The following is a 27,970-nucleotide window of genomic DNA, read 5'->3' as shown; positions in this document are numbered from 1 at the left end:
AATTTTCATTAACCCAAGCGTGAAACCAGAGCCGTATTTGCTGGCCATGTTTTATTTGTCCTTTTTCTTCAAACAAGATCACCGAAGATACAGACAGTATTCAATAAAATAAAATAGATGAAACAAATTCTAAGAGACTGCGATGCCACATGCTACGTTTAACCTAATTTTATTCATGCTTGCCTTGGGATGGGGAATAGATCATTCAATAAAAACATACAGTAAAAACAAAATGTCTTATATCATGTACAACTTTTAAAACTACAATGATGTACCTTAATTACTTCCATGCACACAAGTCTAACATTCTTTTTTTAAAAAATAAACACAATTAAGACTTCTAGGAGCATTTTATAATAAAGTAATTCCTAATTAATTTTTCTTTGTAGATAGATCAAGCACCTCCAAAATACAAATTCCTATACACAGTGAGCACGTTACTTAAAATGAACACTTAAGTAAATTAAGTACGTGGACAGCCTTGGGATAAGCTGACATAATATATTCAGCTAGGTAGGCAACAAACCATAGTGCCAAATGGAGAAAGTGTATTTGCAAATAAATTTTAAAAACTAAGTTAATTTTTATAATTAAATACAGAAAATATACTGATTTGCTAAAATAAATAAGATGTGATGTATTAACACTTCACTATAAAGAATGCATACCAGAACATTTATAAACAGTGAATGAGTCTTATTAAGAATAGTTTACTACAATAAACGCTGGCTAAATAGAAGTGCATATTGTGAAGCACTATGGGTGGTATATGTTTTGCCACATACTTTTGTTACCTTGAGGTAGATAACACATGTGTACCAAATTCGGCATTCATTTTCAGTTGCTGCTGGTATCATGTGTTTTAAGAAATGTGTACAGTATGAAAAACTTGAAAATACTCATGAATGAAAAATGTCTTAGGAAAAAAATAGATATTTTCATGCAATTATGTACAGTCTCACTGTGTAATTTTCAAGGCAAGGTTTGTTTCCTGTAAAACAGATCACTGTTCTATGAGAGAATGTTCTTTACTTGTCTTAGTGCATTGCTTTTGTCTCCTCCTGCGTTGCATTATTTTATTCTAGTCTTTATTTTTGTGTGCAAATGACATGCCAGTTAAAATGAAAACTATCATCTCACATGTAGAAAAAGAAAGTCTGGATTTTAAAAACCGAGAACTAATAAAATCCTTACTAAATGACACCATCTGATTCAAGTAAAAAATGACTTAAACACTAGTAATAAAAAAAGACAAAACACACATTTCATGAATACAAAGATAAATGTCTGCTGAGTGTTTTAGTTCAGATGTTTCAGAATGCTGCTGTATGTTTTGTGAGGAATCTGAGGGGAAGATTTCATAGCAGAAGGTGTTAAGGTGGCCTGTATTGACTTGAGTGGTGACCCAACTGGACTGTGAAACTGCGGGATGCCTATGGACTCGAGCTGCTTGTTAAAGAGGAACTCCCCACTGTTGTTCAGAAATCCTTCCTCATTTCCTCTCTCCCCAAGCTTCCCATCCTCTGTGGGCTCCATTTCTAGCATTTCAGTATCTTCTTTCCTGCTAAAGAACTTGTCCAGGTAACTAGTGTAAGTGTTTTCCTTCTCAAGTTGTTCATCCTTCCTTACCTCACAAAACTGATTTATGAAAAAACAGTCCTCCCCACCACTCACAAATTGACTGTCCCAAGAAGACTGGTACAAGGCTTCCAATTGAGCCAAATTTGCCATTCCTTTTTCCTGTTTTTCTTGGCTTACTGACTTTGATATCAAACTTTTCAACTCTAGTTGGGACACTGAGCTATTCAAGTCATTTAATTTATCAACAACATCAGTAGGCTCATGTTGGGAACTAAGTTGAATAGTTCCTGCAATAAAGGAATCAAAATCAAATCCCTGATTCTTTTCCCTTTCTTTTCCAGCCAGTTGCTGTGATGCTTCCTCTAGTGCTATCTGGGCTTTAACCAATCCATTCCTTTCACATTTTGATTTGCCTTTCTTATCAGATTTTTCTTTGCTTTGTTCTTTCCAATTGGAAAGATCTATAATAAGCTTGGGTTCATAGTAATGGTTAACTTCACTCTCTCTCCAAACTAAGTTATCTAAATATGATGATGACCTCGTTTTGTAGTTACAAGTATGGCTACACTCCAGATCACAGTATTTGTTTTCATGATGATCTGGGTACTGCCAACAAGGCTCAGTAGAGTAATTAGTATCAAACGCAGGATCTTCCAGATACTTTTCCCGATCTCCATCCAAATATTTTCGGGGATCAACTTGTACTTCCTCTTCATCAGTGACATCAGACAGAGCTCTTGGATCAAGCTGAACTTCATCAATATCAAAGTTGTTATGTATAGGCCAATCATGCTCTGAAAACTGACAATCATGGTACCTGAAAAAAAAAAATACTAGTGTTACTCCATGTGGTTGATTTCATTTTCTAATTCACCGAGTACCTTTTATGTGACAGCACAGTGCTAGGTCTATGAGGGGATAATTATAGGAAAATAAAGCCAAATGCCTGTCTTGCCCTACTAGAATTTAGTCTGGATGGGTAAGCTTTGTTACTATATTTATTTGGTAACTGCCAAAGAATTATGTAACCTCATGAGGAACTGAGTCTTGTATTCTTAGATAAAAACTTTCATGGCCACAAAATACAGAATTTCAATCGGGTACCCTACAAATTTTTACTCCTCAGTAAGAGCAACCAGAAGAGGAGGTTCACTGGAAAACTCATCATCATGAATAGCAAAAATCTCCCCGGGTATACAGGTTACTGAATATGCTATCCTACTACTGACCCATGACAGCAAAGTGACCCCACCATGCACAATCACTGATATATACAAAAATTGGTTGGGGGACAGGGAAGAGGGAATCGAAAATGCAGTCCTGGTGCAGTGGCTCACGCCTGCAATGCTAGCACTTTGGAAGACTAACATGGGCGGACCACTTGAGGTTAGGAGTTTAAAACCAGCCCGGCCAACATGGTGAAACCCCATCTCTACTAACAATACAAAATTAGTTAGGCATAGTGGCAGGTGCCTGTAATCCCAACTACTAGGGAGGCTGAGGTTGCAGCAAACTGAGATCGCACCACTGCACTCCAGACTGGGTGACAGAGTGAGACTCCATCTCAAAAAAAATTAACTTGCAGTGGTGGGCGCCTGTAGTTCGTTACTAGGAGGCTCAGGCAGGAGAACTGCTTGAACCAGGGAGGGTGCAGTGGGCAGAGGGGATGGCGCCACTACACTCCAGCCAGGGTGAAAGAGTGAGACTGTCTCAGAAAAGAACCATATTTAGGGGATAGAAATGGACAGATGGAGAAAAAAAAGTCTGCAAATTTGTGTAAACATACCAGTATCTCACCATTTGAGGAGGGGAAAAAAAATTTTTTACAATCATCTTTTTTTTTTTTTTTTTTTGAGACAGAGTCTTGCTCTGTCGCCCAGGCTGGAGTGCAGTGGCAGGATCTCGGCTCACTACAACTTCCACCTCCTGGGTTCAAGCAATTCTCCTGCCTCAGCCACCCAAGTAGCTGGGACTACAGGCATGCGCCGCCATGCCCAGCTAATTTGTGTATTTTTAGAAGAGACGGGGTTTCACCGTTTTAGCCAGGATGGTCTTGATCTCTTGACCTCATAATCTGCCTGCCTTGGCCTCCCAAAGTGCTGGGATACAGGCATGAGCCACCGCGCCTGACCTAAAATCTTAAGATTGGCATTAGTGGTTTCCAAACCTTGCCAAAATCACCTGATGACTCTATAAGCTACCATCCTACTCTGAAGCAGAATTATGTTTAAACTTCTCCATAAATTATTTTTTTCAAACGAAGTCTCATTCTATCACCCAGGCTGGAGTGCAGTGTCATGATTCTCAGCTCCCTGCAATAGCCACCCCCCAGGTTCCAGCAATTCTCCTGCCTCAGCCTCCCAAGTAGCTGGGACTACAGGCCCCCACCACCACACCCAGCTAATTTTCGTATTTTTAGTACAGACAGGGTTTCACCACTTTGACCAGGCTGGTCTCAAACTCCTGACCTCAAGTAATTGGCCCACCTGGGCCTCCCAAAGTGCTGGGATTACAGGCATGAGCCACCACAACCGGCCAAACTTCCCCCCAAAATTTAGAAATCCAATTCTTTCACTTTATGAAACATCAAAATATGGATAACACTGTAATGTTTAGACTATAAAAGTCTCTTTTACCAAACCTATGTTAAGTGTCTTCACATTAATTCTGTCATTATAAAAACAGATTCAAATATTGGGGGAGTACCGTGGCTCACACCTGTAATTCCAACACTGGAAGGCCAAGGCAGGCAGATCACCTGAGGTCAGGAGTTCGAGACCAGCCTGGTCAACGTGATGAAACCCCACCTCTACTAAAAATACAAAAAATTAGCGAGGCACCTGTAATGCCAGCTACTCAGAAGGCTGAGGCAGGAGACTCACTTAAACCCAGGAGGCAGAGGTTGCAGTGAGCCGAGATCGCACCACTGCACTCCAGACTGGGTGACAGAGCGAGACTCCATCTTAAAACAACAAAAGTATTGCATATAACATGAGTCGAAAATATTTTTTATCTTAAGACATACCACTGAGACACTGGAGATATTTTATTGGATATGAGTCTTGTCATCTAACGTCTTAAATTGTTCTGACATTCATAAATGATTAATTTCTAACCTTCAGTTAAAGGACTTTATAATTTTATTAACTAAATATGCCTAATGACTTTGAAAATGTTTCAAAGTAGCATTTAACTTTTCCCATCATGTATCATCTGAGCAGTAATTACTTTATTAAACATTTAAAATAGCTACTTATAGATATATTAGGGACCATTAGTAAATTTTTCTTTTTGGAATGGAGTCTTGCTCTATTGCCCAGACTGAAATGCAGTGTCACGATCTCAGCAGCCTCTGCGTCCCAGGTTTGAGCGATTTTTCTGCCTTAGCCTCCCAAGTAGCTAGGACTACAGGCACCTGCCACCACACCCGGCTAACTTTTGTATTTTTATATTACTAAATTTTTAAGACTTCTACCTTGTCTTTTATAGAATTTAAAAATAAAAACTCACTACATCTGGTTCACTGAAAGTTCAGTAAATATTATTTTTCTAATTTAGGATTATTTTACCTTTCCCAGTTATAAATGTGACTGTGAGTTTCATCCATAAGCAAAATATCATCAACTTCATCTTCAATATGAAAAGGATGGCTTGAAATTGGCTCATCCATTGGAAAGGAATATATGCTCATGTAAGGATGGGAGAGCGCTTCTTCTGCTGTTAACCGATCCATGGGGCTAAATGTCAAAATTTGTTCCAGGAAATCCAGTGCTGCAGAAGGAAAGGTAAAAGTTTCTCAGAAAAGAATTGCTTCTCTTTAGAAAAACAGCAAATGTTGATTTCATTTATTTAAATGACTAGCTAAGTGATTACCTTAGCACTTCATACTACCCAACAGGAACTGAGCATCTTAATTGTACTAAGAAGTCCCCATCTTATAAAGGGGAAAAATGGACTACACAATTACACAGTTAATTTGTTGGCTGGGCACAGTGGTTCATGCCTATAATCCCAGCACTTTGGGAGGCCAAGGCAGACAGATCACGAGGTCAAGAGATCAAGACCATCCTGGCCAACATGGTGAAACCCCGTCTCTATTAAAAATACAAAAATTAGCTGAGCGTGGTGGCACTCGCCTATAGTCCCAGCTACTTGGGAGGCTGAGGCAGGAGAATCGTTTGACCCCATGAAGCAGAGGTTGCAGTAAGGCAAGAATGCAACACTGCACTTCAGCCTGGCGACAGAGCAAGACTCTGTCTCCAAAAAAAAAAGAAAAAAAGAAAAAAATACTATTTTAACTACTATAAAAGTTAGACTTTCATTTATACCAACAAATCCTAAAGATACATTATTACTCCCATTTTGAGACATGAAATTTATTGCTTTAAGGTTGACAAAGTTTTTATTCTAACCTCCTGTATTTCTAAGCTTGCATAATTCTTCACATTTAGTATCTAACATTGTTAACACGAATCCACAAACTCTTTTATGTTTTGCTCCTAGGGATTAATCCAGAGTCACATACACTATTTTTGCTTGAGTTTTGCTCTTTCCTCCACCTCTTCCTTGTCTTGAAGAGCTTTGCTTTCCCCTGGACTCAATTATCTTTCACATCTTAAGTCATATCCATACCATTATAACTTAACATATAACCCTCACAGAATTCTATCCCAGCTTAACTTTCAGGAATCTGGAAAGTGATTCAGAGAAACAAAAAAAAACAGATCATAGCCTAAGTACCAGGACAAAAAAAGGGAAAATGAGAGTTAGTTTCAGGTATACCTTAAGTGTATAAAGACTATTTGAGAGAAAGCCCATATCTAAGGATAAAAAACTCAAGCTTCCGTACACAGATTCTGCTTCACACACAGGCATTAACGTGAGAGTGACTTTCAAGTCACAATACCTTCTCTACTAATTCCTGGAAGCAGCTGAGTTAAAGGTTTGTGTGGCTCAGTCATGTCATTTCTAATGTAAACTGGAATTACGCTGAGAAGCTCCTGACGATCTTCCTCATGTACAACAGGAATAGATTCTAAAATCAGCTGCATCTGTTCAAGTTCATGTGCACCTGAGGGTTAAAACACACACACATTCCTCAATGTTTACTTATTTCGCAACAAACATACTAAAATAAATTTAAATATTATAATGACCAGTGGGGGGGGGGTGTTTGAATTGAATCATCAGCAGGTTTTGTTGCTTTGAATATCACCAATCTATCCAACTTTCTGCTTACTGAGATACATAGTTTTAGGCTGCTTTGTTTCCATAGGGAACTGACTCTAAGTTTGGTCTCATATTAAGGTTATCACAAACTAATGAAAAAAAAAAAAAAAGCAATTGAGATTGAAGAGATCTGGATTCTGGTCTTAACTGTACCACTAATTAACTTGCTATAACTTTGGAGACAATAGCTAACATCTCTAAGACTTAATTTCATTATCAATGAAATGGAGAGTTGGATGAGATTTGTAAAACAACAAGTTTTATAGTACTATGTTAGGGCTCAGTTAGCATTTCTAGGCTGTTAGGCAATTAAATAAAGGGGGAAACTTTAGGCTAAATAGGTGACCTTTAAAAATTCCATTTGCTGTATATTGCAGCCTGGATGACAGAGACCTTGTCTCAAAACCAAAAAACAAAAATTCCACTTGCCTTTAATGTCTATAAATTCATTTAACATTTTAATTTTCTCTAGCCATGCTGCCAGCTAAAGAAAAAATTTTTTTTACTTTTAGTTCCTACTATGAAGCAGTCTCTGCCTTCATGGATTTTATAATCTTGTGGACAAAGGTAATTCTATAAAGAATAGTGGGTCTTATGGTGACATATGCTATAAAGAAAAACAGAGCAGGCTAAGGGTGATAGCACTGTTGGGAGGAATAGGGTTAATACTTCAACACCAACTTGGCCAACATGGCAAAACCCCATGTCTACTAAAAATACAAAAATTAGCTGGGCCTGGCACACACTAGCTAACTACTCGGGAGGCTAAGGCATGAGAATTGCTTGAACCCTAGAGGAGGAGGTGGCAGTGAGCCAAGATCATGTCACTGCACTCCAGCCTGGGTAACAGAGAGAAACTGTCTTTAAAAAAAAAAAAAAAAAAAAAAAGATCAAGGAAGGCCTCACTAAGAAGTGGAAAATTAAGGAAGTGGGGAATACACCAAATATTCATATGGAAAAAGAAAGGAGTTCTAGGAAGATGGAAAAGTCCAGAGGAGAGACGTGGGGTGGTATGTTCAAGAAACAACCATTAGACAAGTGTAGCAAAAGTAGAGTAGCTTGGGGCAGACAGTGGGAGATGAAGTCGGAGTGGTACTATACTAGAACACAGAGGGTTTGCTTTACCCTCATTTTGATGGGAAGCCATCACACAGTTTGAGCAAAGATATGACATGATCTACCTTATCTTTCAACAGGACCACTCTGGCTGTGATGCGGTAACTAAAGACAGCAAACACTGAAGCAGGAAACAGAAGATCCTTCTAACAGGAGAGACATAATGGCTGACTGGACTGGGGCAGGGAATAGTAAGAGAGACAGTCACAAGTGGTTAGAGTCTGCATATGGTTTCAAGAAAGAGACCCCAGGATCTGTGCTAACAGAAGTGAAGGACAGCCACAAGATTTTTGCTGAAGCAACTGAAAAATGTAGGTACTGGTTTGCTAACATGAAGGAAGATAGTAAAAACCAAGGAGGAGGAAGACATACCAGGGGCCCAGTTCTGGTAGGTTAACTTTGGGATGTTATCACACATCTGAGTGGAGATATTGAATTAAGAAACCTGGAATTCAGATCACAGATCAGGGCTGAAGATACAAACTCAGGAGCCATCATCAGATTAATAGATAATTCTTAAGGAATGAAAAAGAATGAGATTACCCAGGGACTAAGTGAAGCTAGAGAAGCAAGGAGCCCAAGGACTGAATCTGGGACACTTCCAACATGAGGAAAAAGAGAAAAACAGGTAAGGGCAACTGAAAAGAGGCCGGGGAAGAATTGAGTGCTGTGCTGAAAGGCTGGTGAAAAAGCACCTGAGGAGGGAAAAATCAACTGTGACAAATGCTGGAGATGACCGAAAATGAGGACTTAGAATTGGTAAGGGATTTAGCATTATGGAAATCAGTGGTGACACCGAGGAGAGTGGTTTCTGGTGGAGGACCGAGCCTGACTGCACAGAGTGAAAGACAGAACGTAAGCAGCAAGGATGCACACATCTTCTGAGAAGTTTTACATTCAAACAGTGCAGCAGTATATGGCAATAGCTGAGGAACTGTGGGGTCAGGAGAGGGTTTATTTTCTAAGACTGGAAAAATTCTATCGATGTTTTGAATGAACAAAAATGATGTAACAGAAGGGGTAGAGCGAAGATGCAAGGGAGGGAAGCGATAGAGAAGGAAAAGAGTGAAAACACCTACTGCCCAAGTGGAAGTGTTAACCTGGGACAGAACACCTACAGAGAGGCAATCTGGACACACAACAGAAATGCACCAAAAAATAAGATAACACTTTCTACAGGCTAAACATACACTGCTTTCCAATGAATGCTTGGTCCTTACCTTTTATTGCTCTGTTCATTAGCAGTTTATATCTAATAACCACCAAGACCTCCCTTCATGTTTTCATTCAATGGTTCACTGACAAAAATCAGTATAGCATCTAGTATCTAGAAACAAACCACAACCTACATCTTTCCAATCATTTCACAAACAATTCCTATTGAATGTAAAACTATGCTACTTAGAAGTTTTGTTTTACAACAAATCCAATTATTTTTCTTTCTATACTTAATGTCTGAATATGCACTGAACATTTAAAAATACATGAATACACATGGGAGCGATGGCTCAATCCTGCAATCCCAGCACTTTGGGAGGCCAAGGCGGGTGGATCACCTGACATCAAGAGTTCGAGACCAGCCTGACCAATATGGTGAAACCCTATCTCTACTAAAGTTAGCTGGGCATGGTGGCATGCACCTGTAGTCCCAGCTCAGGAGGCTGAGGCAGAATTGCTCGAACCCGGAGGCGGAGGTTGCAGTGAGCAGTGTGTGTGCCACTCACTCCAGCAGGGGTGACAGCAAGACTCCATCTCAAAAAAAAAAAATAAAACCAACTACATGAATACTTTTGTATAATCTCCATGTAGCAGTTGGTACTGACCTCATTTCTATGACTTGGAGCATGACCAAATGATTTTTTTTTTTTTTTGAGACGGAGTCTCACTCTGTCACAGGCTGGAGTGCAGTGGCATGATCTCAGCTCACTGCAACCTCTGCCTCTTGGGTTCCAGTGATTTTCCTACCTCAGACTCCCGAGTCGCTAGGACTACAGGCGAGTGCCACCACACCCAGCTAATTTTCGTATTTTCAGTAGAGACAGGGTTTCACCATGTTGGCCAGGATGGTCTTGATCTCTTAACCTCGTGATCCGTCTGCCTTGGCCTCCCAAAGTGCTGGGATTATAGGCATGAGCCACTGTGCCCAGCCTGATTTTTCATTATAGTCTTGCTCTGTTGCTCAGGCTGGAGTACAGTGGCATGATCACAACTCACTATAGCTTTGACCTGCCAGGCTCAAGCAATCCTCCCTTGAATATCTGGGACAAGAGGTGTGTGCCACCACGCACAGCTACATTTTCGTTTTTCGTCTTTTTTCTTGTAGAGACAGGGTCTCACTACGGTGCCCAGGCTAGTCTTGAATGCCTGGGCTCAAGTAATCCTTTGGTCTCAGCTTCCAAAAGTGCTGGGATTACATGTATGAGCCACCATACCTGGCTTGTTTTTCTGACTTGTTACTATAGTGGCTTTAAAATGTGTCCACTTGGCTAGGCACGGTGGCTCAAGCCTGTAATCCCAGCTCTGTGAGAGGCTGAAGCAGGCAGATCACCTGAGGTCAAGAGTTTGAGAGCAGCCTGGCCGAAAGGGTGAAACTACTAAAAATACAAAAGTTAGCTGGGTGTGGTGGCAGGCGCCTGTAATCCTAGCTACTCGAGAGGCTGAGGCAGGAGAATCGCTTGAACCCGGGAGGCCGAGGTTGCAGTGAGCCGAGATCACACCATTGTACTCCAGCCTGAACAAAAAGAGCGAGACTCCATCTCTAAAAAAAAATTATACAGACACACACAGTTTACCCTTGTTCGTTCGAGAAGGTGAAAAATGAAAAAGGTCCAAAAATTATGTTGATACTCCTCCCTTCAAAGGGTGGAACTAAACTCCACTCCCATTGAGTACGAAGTGTACTTAATGACTCAATAGTATGTAACTCTTGAGACTTGGTCACAAAATATGGTCAACTGATTTTTGACAAAAGTGTCAAGATAATTCAATGGGGAAAGACTCTTTCCAACAAATGTGCTAGGACAAGTGAACGTCCACATGCAAAAGAATGTGTAAAAGTTGGCTGGGCACAGTGGCTAACGCCTGTAATCTCAGCGCTTTGGAAGGCCAAGGCGGGCAGATCACAAGATCAGGAGTTCAAGACCAGCCTGACCAACATGGTGAAACCCTGTCTCTATAAAAATACAAAAATTGGCTGGGAGTGGTGGTGCATGCCTGTAATCACAGCTACTAAGAGGCTGAGACAGGAGAATCACTTGAACCCAAGAGATGAAGGCTGCAGGGAGCCAAGATTATGCCATTGCACTCTAGCCTGGGCAACAGAGCAAGACTACAGCTCAAATAAATAAATAAAATAAAATTCTTGTTTCAAAAGACACTATCAAGAAAGGAAAAGAAAACTGCAGAATAGGAGAAAATACACGTAAATGACAAAGGATTTCTATTCAGAATTATGTAAAGAACTCTTACAACTCAATAATAAAAAGACAACCTAATTAAAAAATGGGCAATGGATCTGGATAGACATTCAGCATCATTAGGTATGCAAACCAAAACCACAATGAGGCTGGGTGCAATGGCTCACACCTGTAATCCCAGCACTTTGGGAGGCCAAGGCAGGCAGATTACTTGAGGTTAGGAGTTCTAGACCAGCCTGGCCAATATGGTGAAACCCTGTCTCTACTGAAAAAACAAAAACCAGCTGGGCGTGGTGGCACATGACTTTGTAATCCCAGCTATTAGGAAGGCTGAGGCAGGAGAACTGTTTGAACCCAGAAGGCAGCAGTTGCAGTGAGCAGAGATCATGCCATTGCATTCCAGGCTGGGCAACAAAGCAAGCCTTTGTCTCAACAAAACAAAACCACAATGAGATACTACTTCATACCCGGTAGGATGGCTATACTCAAAAAGACAAAATTTAACTCTCATACATTGCTGGTGGGAATGTAAAATGGTACAGCTGCGCTGGAAAACTGTTCTTCAAAGAGTTACCACACGACTCAGCAATTCCACTCCTAGGTATAAATATCCAAGAGAACTGAAAACATGTTCACACAAAAACTTGTACACGAATATTCCCAGCAGCATTATTCATAATGAAGAAAAAGTGGAAACCCACATGTCCATCAACTGATGAATGGATAAACAACATGTGGTATATCCATATAGCAGAATACTATTTGTCCATAAAAAGGAAAAAATTACTAACATATGCCACAACATAGGTGAACCTACAAAATACTGTTACATGAAAGAAGCCTGTCACAAAGTCCAAATGTTATATGAAACATTCAGAGTAGGCAAATCTGCAGAGATACAAAGTAGATTAGTGGTTGTCAGGAGCTGGGGAAAAGGGGGAATGAGAAGTGTCTGCTAATGGTTGCAGGATCTTTTAGGAGCAAAGACAGTGTTCCAAAATTAGACTGTGGTGATGGTTACACAACTCTGTAAATACACTAAAAAATATAGAACTGGATACTTTAAAAAAATTTACTGGCTTTCTCCTTGCTTTCTTTTGGATCATTAGTTCTAGAGGAAGTCAGCTGCCATATCATGAAGACACTCAAGCAATTCTATGGAGAAGCTACATGGTGAGAAACCGAAGCCTCTTGGTAACTGTCATGTAAGTAAGCTATCTAGAAGTCGATCCTCCTGCCTTGGGTCAAGCCTTCAGGTAACTGCTGCCCTTAACAACAACTTGACTGAGAAAACCTGAGCTAGAACTAAACCACTCCCACATTTTGATACACAGAAACTGTTAAGACAATAATAAATCTTTGTTGTTTAAGCTACTAAGTTTTGGAGTAATTTGTCACACCACAACAAATAATACAGAATTATTTATATATGCTGGAAGGCACTTGATATCAGCAACATAACCTCCAATCACAGTATTGTTCTTAAGCAAAAAAAAAAAAAAAATCCATTTAATCATTTAGCTTCCAGGAATCCCTCATATTTTTTCATAGTGATTGAATTTCAATTTAGAAAACTATCACACATCTTAGAAAAAAAAAATTTCTTTATTTTTTTCTTGAGACAGAGTCTTGCTCTGTTGCCCAGGCTGGAGTGCAGTGGTGTGATCTCGGCTCACTGCAAACTCAGCTTTCCGGATTCAAGAGATTTTCCTGCCTCAGCCTCCCAAGTAGCTGGGATTACAGGCACATGCCACCAAGCCTGGCTAATTTTTGTATTTTTAGTAGAGATGGGCATTCATTATGTTGGCCAGGCTGGTCTTGAACTTCTGACCTTGTGATCCGCCCACCTCGGCCTCCCAAAGTGCTGGAATTACAGGCATGAGCCACCACGCTGAGCATTTTTTTTTTTTAAACAGTGTCTTTCTCTGTTGCTCAGGCTGACTGTGGTGTGATCCTGGTTCACTGCAGCCTCAGCCTCCCCAGTAGCTGGGATTATAAGCGTGAGCCACCACGCCCAGCTAATTTTATTTTTAGTAGAGATGAGGTTTCACTATGTTGGCCAGGCTGGTCTTGAACTCCTGACCTCCAGTGATCCACCCACCTCAGCCTCCCAAAAGTGCTGGGATGCATGAGCCACCGCACCCAAGCCAGAAATTTTACATAAATATAAGAAAAAAATTATAACGTTACATAAACTAAGTACTGGCATTAACATATTTAAAAGACATTTATGCATGCTGTCCTTTCTTCACCAGTGCTCTCCTATGTACACTAAGCTTTCGTATGTAAATAGATCCTGGCCTATTCCTCTCCTTCTGCTCTTGCCACAGTCCAGGGGTTGGCAGGGGAGGGCCACTCTAAAAATTGTTATAGTGGGGAAAAAAGTAGTGTCAAGGCCAGGCGCAGTGGCTCACCCCTGTAATCCCAGTACCTTGGGAGGCCAAGGCAGGCAGATCATGAGGTCAGGAGTTCAAGACCAACTTGGCCATCATGGTGAAACCCCGTTTCTACTAAAAATACAAAAAATTAGCCAGGCATGCCAGTGCACACCTGTAATCCCAGCTACTCGGGAGGCTGGGGCAGAAGAATTGCTTGATCCTGGGAGACGGAGGTTGCAGTGAGCTGAGATCTTGCCACTGCACTCCAGCCAGGGCGACAGAGTGAGACTCCATCTCAAAACAAAACAAACAAAAAAAAGTAATGTCAAAAGACAGAAAAAGGCCTAAATCACTACATCACTTCCCCAACTAAAAAAATCTTCAGTACCCCTATTTTTTACTCTTCCAAATGGAAAGTCCTCTACCTACTTTCTAAAATACTTTCTAGTTTTCTGACCCCATCTTAACTAGTAATAAATATGTTTATTGTTATTTGACAACTTGCATGAATCTCAGATTCATGAATGCCCTAGGCTTACGCTTTTATTTATATGGGTACCCTTAAATAACACATTTTCTCTCTCTTCCCCAGTTAAAATTCCTCGCTATTTCTAAATAGTGAAAAATCTTTTGGACTCCCTAATACCTTCCATTCCAGCAATCACTGATGCATAGCTTCTCTAAGTTTATAGCTCTAGTCTATATTAAATAATTTTATACAGACACATGCTTTGCTTTACGACACAAGACATTTTTCATGGATGATTCATCTCATCTTGACAAAGTTCTCTCTCACACACTTCTTTACACTTCTAAATAGCACCAAACTTAAAAAATTACTTGTTTGTTTATAGAGGGAGGGCACCAAGAAAAATTTGTTGGATTTTCAATAGCTTAAAATTTTCACCAGGAAGTGACCACACTGACAGAGTTATGCAACTCAAATATCAACACAAATTACCAAGAAGTATTATGGGTCCACAACATATGAAATTATATTTAAACACTAGAGTTCTGATAATTTATCAAGTGACCAATTTAGCAAATATGTGAATAAGTTTTCTCAATTTTTTGAATAAAAACACCAATTTATCTGTTCATTTTAGTATTCTAGATCACAACAAGTTATTTTAAATCTTATATGGATCTTGCTTCAGAGATAAATGCAAAATTATTTCTCTTTGGGATAATTTTTTTCCCCACAAAATACTAACCTGCAAAAAGGGTTTTACCAGTCAGCATTTCAGCAAAGATGCAGCCTGCTGCCCACATGTCAATGGCTTTCGTATAATTATTAGGAGAAAGTAAAAGACGTGGAGATCTGTACCATTTAGTAACCAATCCTTCAGAAAGATGACCCTACAAAAGAAACAAACATACATACCTTTTTTTTTTTTTACTTTACCTAAAGAGCAGCACTTAAAACTTTAACCCCAGCATTTTGGGAAGCCAAGGTGGGTGGATCACTTGAGGCCAGGAGTTTGAGACCAGCCTGGGCAACATGAGGAAACCCATCTCTACTAAAAATACAAAAATTAGCCTGGCATGGTGGTGCATGCCTGGCGTCCCAGCTACTTGGCAGGATGAGGTGGGAGGATCACTTAAGCACAGGACACAGAGGCTGCAGTGAGCCGAGATCATGCCACTGCATGCCAGCATGAGTGACAGAGCAAGACCCTGCCTTAAAAAAATATATAGATATATATTTTTATATATATATTTTATATATATATATTTATATATATTTATATATATATTTATATATATTTATATTTTTTTTATATATATATTTATATATATATAAAAAACTCTAGTTATAGTGTTAACCTTAGGCCACACATTTTTCAGAAGATAAGCTGGTTTTCAAAGTCTTGAGATAATCAAGGAGCAGGTATGCTTCAAGTCAGAACAATAGGGAAGAACATCAGAGGAGCTACTTATAAACCGATGTCAACCTCCCTACTGACAACCCAGGGGGCTTGGCTCTACTATAAATCCTATTCATAATCAATTTATTCTACTTTATAATTACAAAGCATCTTATAAAACCTTATACATATATTGTGTTATTTCATCCTCAAAACTACCCTAAGAGATTGTGATGGTAGGTATTAACTCCATTTTATAGGTGAGATGACACAGAGATTGAGGGATCTGTTTCAGGTCATATAGCTAGTTAGATGTAGAAATGGAGTCAATTTTAGATAGTGTAAGTCTTAGTTGACCGCTTTATCCACCAGACTTCACTGTGGATACAGTGAATACATAAAAAAGACATGGTCACTTTAATGCTCATCTTTTTTTTCTCTAGAAAAAAAAACGTGTCTGTGTTGCCCAGGTTGGTCTCCCTCCTGCCCCAGCCTCCCAAAGCGCTGAGGTTACAGGCATGAGCTGATTACAGGCATGAGCCACTGCGCTCCCAGCCTAGTACTCATTTTCTACATTAAAACTTTTTTAAGTAAAAATATCTTAATATGGGCGGGGCATGGTCGCTCATGTCTATAATCCCAGTACTTCAGTGGGCAGAGGTGGGTGAATCACCTGAGGTCAGGAGTTTGAGACCAGCCTGACCAACATGGTGAAACCCCATCTCTACTAAACAAACAATAATTACTGGGTGTGGTGGCGGGCACCTGTAATCCCAGCTACTCAGGAGGCTGACACAGGAGAATTGCTTGAACCCAGGAGGCAGAGGTTGCAGTGAGCCGAGATCACACTATTGCACTCCAGTCTTGTCAACAAGGAGTGAAGCATACCTGCTCCTTATCTCCCAAAAAAAAAAAAAAAAAGAACTTAATGTGAAATAACACGTATGAAGATTTGCTTTAGGCATGTACTGTGGAAAGCCAACAAAGCAGGGCTCCCAGGGGTTCTTTACAACCAAAGCAACTCTACTTTTCTATTTTAAACATTGGGGTTCCACATAAGATTTCATTTCAAAACTAAAAGACCAAGGTTCAGCTTGAAAAATACTATCAAATTCTTGTATGAAGGCAATTTGCTCTCTTAAGAGGAAGTTGCTATGAATCTTTTTGGCTATACTTACTGCAATTGTTCATGTGAATTTAGATTTCAAACTAAATGTGGTTTAAACAAAGCAGAACTGAATAGTATAGGCTCAATCAAAGGGACAAAAGAAGATAGAAGCTGGGTGTGCTGGCATGTACCTTTAGCCTCAGCTATTCAGGAGGCTGAGGCCAGAGGATCATTTGAGCCCAGGAATTTGAGGCCAACCTGAGCAACACAGCAAGATCTTGTCTCTAAAAAATTTAGAAAAAAGGGCCAGGCACAGTGGCTCATGCCTGTAATCCCAGCACTTTGGGAGGCCAAAGCAGGCGGATCATGAGGTCAGGAGATGGAGACCATCCTAGGCAACATGGTGAAACCCCATCTCTACTAAAACTACAAAAAAATTAGCTGGGCGTGGTGGCACACACCTGTAGTCCCAGCTCTCGGGAGGCCAAGGCAGGAGATTTGCTTGAACCCAGGAGGCGGAGATTGCAATGAGCTGAGATCGCCACTGCACCACAGCCTTGGTGACAGTGAGAGACTCCGTCTCAAAAAAAAAAAAATTAGAAAAAAGGCTGTGCATGGTTGCTCACACATGTAATCCTAGCATTTTGGGAGGCTGAGACAGGCAGATCGTTGGAGGCTAGGAGTTCAAGACCAGCCTGGCCAACATGGTGAAGCCCCATCTCTACTAAAAACACAAAGAAAATTAGCCGGGCATGATGGCACATACCAGTAGTCCCAGCTACTTGGGAGGCTGAGGTACCGAATCACTGCTTGAACCCAGGTGATGGAGGTTCAGTGAGCCGAGATGGCGCCACTGCAGTCCAGCCTTAGAGACAGAGCGAGACTCTGTCTCGAAAACAAAACAAAACAAACAAAAGACCTAAAAGTCAAAGTAGCATCGCCTCTTACAATTCTGTCCCAAAGAGAGAAGAGTATATTCCACTTTTAAATAACTAAGGGAGAATTTCATTTATAATAAATAAGCACATACTTTAGAACTTTATTATAACCATCTATTTTTAGAAATTTGTATTTAATTATCCCCCTCCACCTTCATTTCAAACAGAGAGACTGTGAAGGAAAGCAGATCTGCATTAGAAAAAAAGGCACTATGTAAAGTTTAGTAAGATTAAACATTGTGCCACAATCTACAAAGAAAATACAAGTAAAAGTATATCAGTTTAAAGATCTGTCTCAGCTGGCTTTCTACATACCTTATGGGAATAATGAGGATCCATGATCCGTGCAAGACCAAAGTCACCTATCTTCAGCACCAAGTCTTCAGTATTAATGAAAAGATTAGCTGGTTTGAGATCTCTGTGCAGTACATTTGCAGAGTGAATATACTTGAGCCCCCGTAGCAGCTGATACATGAACAGTCTGGCATGCTCTTCCAGTAAAGGGCCCTGCTCCAGCACATTAGCCAAGTCTGTCTCCATGTACTCCTGAACAATGTAAACACTGTTCAGCTCCGTAAGAGAGCCCACATCGTCTGTTAATTGGCTTCCACTGGGACCAAGAATTTCAAACACTTTCACAATGTTATCATGATCAAGTCTTCTAATAATTTTGATTTCACGTAGAGCATGTTTGACACTCTGGGGATCGGTAAGGACAATTTTCTTGATGGCTACTCTCTTGTCACAGTCATTGTCTACAGCAGAAAAAACCAAGCCATTGCCTCCACAACCCAATGGTTTTAAGTCCATATACCTAGAACCCAAATCAAAACCATGAATGTTCATGAGACTTTCAAATTTCTCTGCCATTTTGAAACCCTTACTATTGCCTTTTCCTTTCGAATTGTTGAACTTGTGTAAACAAGGAAGAAAACTGGCATCAAAAGGAAAGATCTTTCAAAAAGGGAGAAGAAAAATAATTATGCTTCCACAGCAAGATGGTTTCTTGATGTTCATTGCATATGCCAAACAGGCCTGTTGAGTTCCCCTTAGATTTAAAGCTCAAAAAGCTCTACTCATATTGAGAATTAAAAAGATTGCAGTACTCATAGTTCAAGAAAGGGGCAGCAACTCTGCAGACATTTAAAGAAAACACTCAAGAAACTCAAACGGAATGAAATGACATACTATGCACTCAGATTACTCTGCTAAACGATTTAACATTTAACAAAAATGTGAATAAATATGCACACAACAGGCTTCTATGAACATTCTCCTCACAGTGCAGATACATTCAGTGTTGGACTGGTCCTGAGCAGCATCATTCTAAGGTGCTGGTAAGCACTATTTCCGTTTTGCTTCTTTTCTTCTTTTGTTGCTATATATTTCAACAGGAAGCCCTGGTAGCTGTTGGTTAACAGATGTCTTTTGTTAGTGATCAGGTGGCTCCAGCTCACCACAATCACAATCAAAGCTACCGTCCATCTTACTCTGATACAACCTGGGGAATAAGAAAAAGAAGGAAAAGTCACCACTGCAGGAAATACACTTTTCTTCAAATTTGTAATATGACACAAACTGGGCATTTAGCAATAAACTGCTACTGGAACATTAAACTTAATTATGATCATTAAGTGACAAATTACCCTTAATCAAAAATAGCTTGCAAAAATGTTGTGAGCAATTCACACATATTGGCTGGGGCTCCAGATTTCACTACACTAGATTCTTGATAACACTTAGACTCATTAGGTTGTGCCATTTCTGAAATGCCAACAAGTATGGGAAGGTACATAGCATTTTTATAGAACCCGAGTTTTGTGAGGGGTAAAACATTAGTGACATCTATCTAAAAGAACTGATAACAAGCCTGTGATGTCTGAGTTTGTTAAACAGCATGTTTACTTATTAACTATGCCTATCAATATCCAATGAACAAAAATCTAACAGCACAAATAAGATAAACATGCAAATAATGCTCTTCAATTTATAAAAGTAAACTTGAACAATGAATACACCTATGAAAAAGCACTTAATGGGATTGATAGGAAACCTTAAGAGAACATTTCAGATTGAAAAAATATGCTTAGAGTCTGTTAATGTCAAATCTGAGGAGTGTGGAAAAACAAACTTTCACACAATATTGGTTGGAGTTTAAGTTAGTAAAAAAAACTTCAGGGCAATCTGGCATAAACATATAAATGAATAAATAGCATACTCTATGACCCGGCCATTTTTCTTCACAGTAAACTCCCTAGAGAAATGCTCATTTTTTTGGTAAAGAAAAAATTAGTAACAACCTAAAATTCGTAAAATAGGAGAACAGATAAGTAGTTTTATGCATGTAAAATAGTTTTTTTGCTAAGTATATACGTATACCGCAAAAGTAAAACAAATATGAAAAAAATGAGGCTGACAAATACCAAGGTCATAATGATTACCTGAAGTTATTAAGGAAAGAGACGAGAATAATTTCTCTGCGTTTTAATGTGTTATTTTAAAATAACAAGCATGGCAGATTACTAGAACCTTATAGAGCTGGGTCATATGTATATGAAGGTTTGTTATATTGATCTCTGTACATTTAAAATATTTCATGCTTTAAAAAATATCCAATAAAATGGCAGGAAAAAATAGTCTCAACTTCAGCAGACGGTTCCCTAGCCCGCCAGAAGAAAAAAAAAAAATGCAACTTGGTTCTTTCAGTTTCTTAATGGCTTAATCCTTGAATCTGCAGACTACCCAGAGTACCAGATATGAGGCACTATGGAAAATAAGGTGGTAATAAGGTGGTCAGAATTCCTGACAAATAAGACCAGACACTATTTTAAGCAGAAAGAATAATCTAAAGCCAATTTATTCATTTAATTGAATATATAAAAATACATTGAGCAACTATTATATGCTAGGCAGGAGCAAAGCTGATATGAGCAAAAGGATTCTGGCCCTCAGTAAACTCAACTCATTGTTCAATAGGAGAAAGACAGCTTTAATAAAAACTGGTAATGGCCAGGCATGGTGGCTCGCGCCTGTAATCCCAGCACTTTGGGAGGCCGAGGAAGGTGAATTACCCGAGCTCAGGAGTTCGAGACTAGCCTGGGCAACACCGTGAAACCCTGTCTCTACTAAAATACAAAAAAACAGCCGGGCATGGCGGTGTGCGACTGTAGTCCCAGCTACTCAGGAGGCTGAGGCAGGAGAATCGCTTGAACCTGGGAGGCGGAAGCTGCGGTGAGCCAAGATCACACCACTGCACTCCAGCCTGAGTTACAAAGTGAAACTCTGTCTCCAAAATAAATAAATAAATAAAAACTGATAATTTACTATCTTGCAGTTCTTTTAATAAATAAGAACAGGTCTTATATCTGCTTAATATTATGAAGGACACTAACAGTTTAATAGATTTCTTTTACTGTAACAGAGATGGCTTCTCCTGCCTGCAAGTTTTTCTCTGCTTCTTAGCAATCAGCTCTCCTAGTCCGTCAAAAAAAGTCCCCTAAAAATTCTGTTGCTTACCGGTCTATTTGTAATAAAAAACTTAAAAGTTGAAGTCTGTGAATAAACTTTTGAATTAAAAAATTCTCAAACAACTTAAGTTCAACGTATCGTTTGCCATTATCTAACTGAGCCATTAGTCTCTCTTTGGTCTTTAGCCAGTGGATTTTCAATGTTGTTATATGATCTAGGCTCATGTGACTGGAAATAAGTAATAAAAATAAGTTTTTGTATTGCTAAAAAACTTTCAGATTTTTACAAAGGGCTTTAATACTGCATGTGTCCCTCCCACCAAGTTTTTTGCTTTCTGTACACATCTTGATTCTTCCTGCTCCCCACCAAATACCCTAGGAAAACCAGTTTTGTTTTGTTTTGTTTTTGAGACAGGGTATTGCTCTGTCGCCCAGGCTGGAGTGTAGTGGCATGATCACCGCTCACTGCAACCTCTACCTCCTGAGCTCAAGAGGTCCTCCCACCTCAGCGCCCCCCTCCAAGTAGCTGGACTACAGGCAGGAGTCACCACACCCAGCTAATTTTTGTATTTTTTTGTAGAGATAGGGTTTCACCATGTTTCCCAGGCTGGTCAAGAAAACCAGTATTTTTCAAAGTCTCCACTATTTTCAAAATTTTACATCTGTAGTCTCTACCTGAAAAAGAATGTTTGTTCATGCCTACCTTCTTGCTTTAACGAAGACAATTCCTTAAAGCTCAGTCATGCTTTACATTTCTGATAAACGTACATTGTAGTCAGTTCCATAGACAAATGAAATAAGAACATTAAGATCTCCAAGTTCTCTCTCAAACTTCTAGTTCACTAATATAGCAATCTAGTCAAGCACAAATAATGCTCTGTCATTACACCACTGCTATATGACAGAACAGCACTATAGGAGGAGTTGCAGCCAGATTAGGGAAGCCATAAAAATGAGAGATTCTTACTCAAGACCTCCATCCATATCTGCCTCCCTTAAATTTTACCAAGACCAAGAAGCGTCACAAACTAGAAACTTCAAGGATGAGAGTGCCTCTTCAGAATTCTCAGTGACTGATCAGCACTTCATGAGGTAGAGGAAGTAAAAACTGATACTAGGAAAGGTAGGAGCTTTGTCTACACTGAGAACTGCAGAGTCACCACTATGGACTCAGATGATGAAAACTATACTTTCTAACAAGAGAAGGTAGTATTTATAAACCAAACTGCAATTCCACTAGACAATGAGGATTATACCAATTAAACATCTGGGGGTTTAAGAGTTATAATATCAGTGCTTGCTCAGCGATTCTGCCTCGTTGCTCTGTGAGCAGTAGTCTTCAGAATCCTTTAGTATCCATTAGACCAAATGCTGATGGACCGCCTTTTAAATCAGCTAGGATCTTGGAAAATAGACCCACTTTAATCTGTAAGTTGGGAGTAATGTTATATACCTCTGTATCACAGAGTGAATCCAAAAAATGTGTACAATTCAGTCATGTTCCATTATTCGGTAAGTATTTGATAAGTATCTGTGTCAATCTCCTGGCCCTGGGGATAAAATGGTGAGTAAAGAGAGACTTGGGGCTCTGCCCTCATGGAGTTTATTGTATGACTAGAGACAAACAATTTTTTAAAAAAGAAAAGAAAACAAGGAAATGAAGAAAGAACACGTGGTACCAAGGAATGCTACAAGATGCTACTGAGAGTCTACACACTGGGGTCTGGCCTAACTAGAAAGTCAGGAGGTTATGTGTCTGGTAGCCAGAAAAAAGGCAGAGGCCTCTCATGCTCTCCTAGTGACCCTAGAGAGAAACTGTTCCCTCCTTATCACCTTGACTCTTAGGGCAGTTATATTCCAAATGCTGATCTCCCTTCAACTACCTCCAACTTTTACATCAATCATGGAGCTCCTGGACCTGACTGAACATACATAAAACTCAACTGGACCAGCAGATGGTCACTGCATCCTCTATCCACATCAGTGTTGCCACTATATCCACCATCTTTCATGTTTAATTTCATAAAGGCAAAGTTTAAAGCTTAGACCCAGGAAAAAACTGGGGCTCCGTATTCTTTTTACACGTTCCACACACTCCAAGGGAGTAAAAAACATAACATAAAGGGACCCTTTCCAGTGTCTTTCCAATTTCTCTGCTTCCAAATAAATGCTACCCATTCCTACCAAGCAGGGCTGATTCTGGGTTGTTTGGAGAGGGATCACTAAGTTTGATTAGCTAGTTCAATATTGTTTTGTTTTTAATAATTTGGGTGAATAAAATGAAGTACAAAGAACAATTTATAATCAAGTTGGCTTTTTATCTTTGGCTTTCTTTCAGTGATTTACTATGCCATGGAATTAAAAGCTCTCTGTAATCCAGGTTGGATACCAGCTTCCTAAGTTTATAAGGCAGCTCCCTGAAACTGCATTAGCCACAGGTGTCTGCTCAAGCACTGCTCTCTTCTCTAAATTACCTCCTGCTCTGTCACCTGGTCTACCCCCACACCAAGAGCAATGCTGGTACTGGGAGTCAAGCCTAAGTGTATAAAGTAATGAAATGCAAACCAAAGACATAAAATAACTTTACTCTGTTCCATCTCAACATTCTATAGAAACTGAATTTTCTTTTTTTCTTATCAAGGAGAAACCTGGCCTACCTATGTCAAAAAGGAAGTCTACGTGTGCAAAGAAAGTCTGAAGTAAGATAAAATAACTTTACTCTGTTCCATCTCAACATTCTATAGAAACTGAATTTTCTTTTTTTCTTATCAAGGAGAAACCTGGCCTACCTATGTCAAAAAGGAAGTCTACGTGTGCAAAGAAAGTCTGAAGTAAGGGCCATAAACATAAAGGTTATTTTTCTGGTTTTCTCCTCAACCTTCTGCTCTGCTGCTTCTCAGGATAAATGCTGACATGGGTCATCTGGCCTGTTCACAGTCACTGACGGCACTTCCCCCATCCCCTCTCCACAAAGGGTCTTGCTTATTTTGCTCTTCTCCATAGTCAAGCAAGTAATTTGAGTTAACAGGAATCTAGCCAGCCTCACATGTCCTCAGCCAAAACCCAGTTGCTTTTGGACAGAAGAAAAAGGCTGAGCTTTCCTTATATTCACCTAGGGCTATCTCCTAACCCTGACACAAGAGAAATGTAGCTGTAGAAAATTCACCCCTCCCTGGGATCATGTCTCAAGCTCTCATAAAAGCTACTAAGTTTTTCCGGCAGAGAAGGCCAAGTGCTACAGCTTAGCGATTCGCTCATGTGCATTCTTGATAAAGCCCTTGCTCCTAATGTAGGGTGGGTGGCCCTAAGAGTTATCAGGGACCCCTTTCAGTTATCAGTGGACCTCAAGGAGGCTGGGAGTATAAACTATTATCAGCAAATAATCTTAGGAATCTGGGAAGAGAAACAGGACCTTAAAACTAAAATGCCAAAGTCTAAAAAGCTTTGCAGAGTATCAGTAACTATGCTTATCTACAGAGACAAACTTTTGAAGTCAGGGACAGTAACAGAGCATCCAATTTAAAGACAAAACAGGCTGGGCATGAGGGCTCACCCCTGTAATCCTAGCACTCTGGGAGGCCAAGGCGGGCAGAAGACCTGAGGCCAGGAGTTCAAGACCACCCTGGACAACATGGTCAAACCTCCATCTCTATTAAAATTAAAAAACTAGCCGGGTGTGGTGGCTCACACCTGTAATCCCAGCTACTCGGGAGACTGAGGTTGGAGAATCGCTTGAACCCAGGAGACAGAGGCTGCAGTGAGCTGAGACTGCACCACTGCACTTCAGCCTGGGCAATAAAGAAACTCTTAAGAAAACAAAACAAAACACTCACCTACTGCTACCAATTTGTGTTCTTAAATTGTCTAAGCACTTGCCTAAATGCATTTTAACATTAGTGCTTTCATTTGCCTTTGACCATTTAAAAAGCTATTGTGAAGTACTTGCCATTATTTTTTTTTTGTTGCTTACCTCTAGTTGTTATTTTCCAGTATGGATGACTTACAGTAAATGTGCAACTAGATTACTACTAGTAAGTCTAGTTACAGCCAGGCGGGGTGGCTCACACCTGTAATCCCAGGACTTTGGGAGGCCAAGGCGGGCAGATCACCTGAGACAAGCGTGGACAACATGGCCAAATCCCGTCTCTACTAAAAATACAAAAATTAGCTGGGCGTGGTGGTGCACAGCTGTAATCCCAGCTGCTCACGAGCTGAGGCAGCACAATCACTTGAACCTGGGAGGTGGAGGTTGTAAAGAGCAAAGATCGTGCCACTGCACTCTAGCCTAGGGGATAGGCAAGACTCCGTCTCTTAGTTACAGATTTACTGTAACTTTGTAATTTTGAAATTCAAAAATCATAGACCAGATAAACTAGTAATAACATCCCTACAGACCCTCCCAATTATCTAAGTCTATGATTTACAAAAGCGCAGAACAAGTCTTTTATTTCTTTAGTTTTATTCCCAACCACTTACAAGTGGGTGGGTATGCTCAGAATGGGAGATGCTACTGAAATTGCTGTACACTAAACAAATATAATCCCTTCCACAAATGTATGGCTGCAAATTTTAAAATAATTATAATAACGCTTCATCCCATTTCTTATCTTCCTCCTGGTGGGAGGAGTCATTCTAAGATTCCCAACCTAACTAACATTAAAGAAACATTGGAGCAAATACAGCACAGGAGACATGTGCACAGCCTCTTTCTTCAAGCACCTTTGGACACCTGAGGATTCTAACCAGATGAAAATACAAATTTTCATAGCAGTCAGGGTAAATTAGATGGCCCCCAAAAGTTTAAGTCTTGCTCATGCCACAAGTCCAATGTAGCTGTCAGCCAAGCTGTTAAAGTACCTACCATCTCAGCTACCAACACATCATGTAGCAGAGAAAACAAGTGAGACTATCTCACTGGCAACAAAGCTTCCATCCAAAAATGACACCATTCACTTCTCACATTTTACTGACTGAAGTAGGTCACATGGTCATATGTATACCCAAGGGAGTGGGGAAATGAAATCCTAACATAGGCCCACAAGCAGAATGAACCGAGATGTTTTTAAAACATCTTTTAAACAGACTAAATAGATTCAACTCTCCCATTCATCCATTACCTTTCATTTAACAAAATTTTACTGAATGCTTACCAGGTGCCAGGCATTGTTTTAGGCATTAAGGTATAGCAGAGATCAATTTTTTTTTTTTCAATCTTGAGCTCATAGGAACACATCATTACTTTTGGAGCATAGGGACACTGTAGTGGATTCCTATCTCACTAGTATTTCACTTTTCTTCTTTCTAATAACATTTTCACTCCCTTTTCTTTTGCCATCTTTACCCAGTCTAATCTAATCTGATTCTTCAGAACCTCTACTCTTCATCTTCCAGGGTACCATCCCCCTCCTTTTTTCTGTGGCTTTGTCCATTATGAAAGGTTTGGGACTAAGTAGCTTTGGGGACATTTCCTAAGCATAGTAATAGGTAATTAGTAGGTACCCTAAAATATGTACGGAATGAATCAGTGCAAACAGCATATTCTACGTGGCAGCAGGAAGCTTTGGAGAAGGGAAGTCCTATCCTCAAATTTTCCAGAATGTCATCACATTCTGATCTACCACTAGAGAACATCAGTGAAGGTGCCTAGATATGGTACTTTCCTTTCCAGACATTCCACCAGGACCCTCACTCTATGTGAATGCATAGGTCTGCCAACAACATGAAGAAGGCAGCTGGTTTCAACCCACTCAGAATGAAGAAATAAAACACTTCAGCTTTGTTATAGCTCTCATCTTATTTTGTTGTGGTGGTGGGGAGGGATTATGCTACTGAAATAGCATTCTATATAAGCAGTCAAGCAGGACTCTAAAAAGTCCTAACAGCCCATGTAATACCAAAGAAGGTATAATGAAGATATGCAAGACCTAGCCACTATTCCTCAGTCCATCCTAGCAGGGTTGATAGCACTTAGCACCACTTCTTTACAGACTATAGATCAAACATGATGCTGTTGTTTTTGAGCTAACTCTGATGAGGGTCTAAGGAAGGTCACATTGTATATGGCCCTAAAAAACATCTCTAGACTCTTATCAAATGGAGAGAACCAGATGTTTAGTTGGAGATTCCCTTTCTAAAAGACAGGGTCTCGCTCTGCTGTCTAGGCTGTAGTGCAGTGGCATGATCAAAGCTCACTGTAGCCTCAAACAATTCTACTACCTCAGCCTCCCGAGTAGCTGGGACTATAGGCACACACCATGCCCAACTACTTTTTTTTTTTTTTTTTTGTAGAGACAGGGTCTCACTATGTTACCCAGGCTGGTCTTCAACTCCTGGCCTAAAGTTATCCCCCCACCTGTCTTCCAAAGTGCTGGATTACAGATCAGCCCTGCATTTGGTCAATTCCCTAATTTTTAAAAACAATTCAGAATGGCATATAATTTTTCTGGAATATTCTTCCTCTTTCTCACTTTCTTCAGAACTGAAGAAAGCTTGCAAGATTTGGCTGCCCTGCCTATGGAGTAGCCATTCTTTTATTCCTTTACTTTCTTAACGAATCAAAGAAAGAAAGAGAGAGAGAGAGAAAAGGAAACAAGGAAGGAAGGACAAAGAAAGAAAAGAAAGCAAGCTTGCAAGATTTAAAAACAAAATTTTGTTTCCTATCAGACACATACAAGAATTTGGCACTACTGAAAGAGTCCAGTCTGATTTCACTAGGCCTGTGCTATGCTTTGACTGTGACCCAAGGTTCATAGGTTAGAAAATCCTCAATGCAAGAATTGGGAGGTGGGGCCTAATAAGTGACAAGTATTAATCACTAGTAGGAAGTAGATGGGTTAATGTCATTATTGTGGGAGTGGGCCTATTATAAA

At 39.9% G+C, this 27,970-nt stretch overlaps 1 protein-coding gene across 4 annotated transcripts in view; it reads right to left on the bottom strand.

Moving 5' to 3' along the window:
* Window positions 1-153: 153 nt before the first annotated feature.
* The window catches only part of MAPK6 (mitogen-activated protein kinase 6), an 85,331-nt gene continuing 57,514 nt past the window's right edge, over window positions 154-27,970 (bottom strand). For 3 of the 4 annotated variants that reach the window (XM_064365685.1, XM_012442356.2, XM_012442357.2), the window contains exons 2-6: window positions 17,950-19,135; window positions 14,935-15,079; window positions 6,488-6,652; window positions 5,151-5,352; window positions 154-2,398 (exon numbers count right to left, since the gene is read on the bottom strand). In XM_064365685.1, the coding sequence (XP_064221755.1) occupies window positions 1,300-2,398; window positions 5,151-5,352; window positions 6,488-6,652; window positions 14,935-15,079; window positions 17,950-18,504 (2,166 nt within the window). In that variant the 5' untranslated portion in view covers window positions 18,505-19,135 and the 3' untranslated portion in view covers window positions 154-1,299. Of the gene's footprint in view, window positions 2,399-5,150; window positions 5,353-6,487; window positions 6,653-14,929; window positions 15,080-17,949; window positions 19,136-27,970 lie in introns of those variants that run through there. The other variant, XM_064365686.1, reaches the window with a different exon arrangement.

This window comes from Aotus nancymaae, unplaced genomic scaffold (assembly GCF_030222135.1).
Source record: "Aotus nancymaae isolate 86718 unplaced genomic scaffold, 86718_ANA_hifiasm-v0.15.2.pri h1tg000062l, whole genome shotgun sequence".
Taxonomy (NCBI): Eukaryota; Metazoa; Chordata; class Mammalia; order Primates; family Aotidae; genus Aotus; species Aotus nancymaae.
This window is presented reverse-complemented; position numbering and strand designations above follow the sequence as displayed.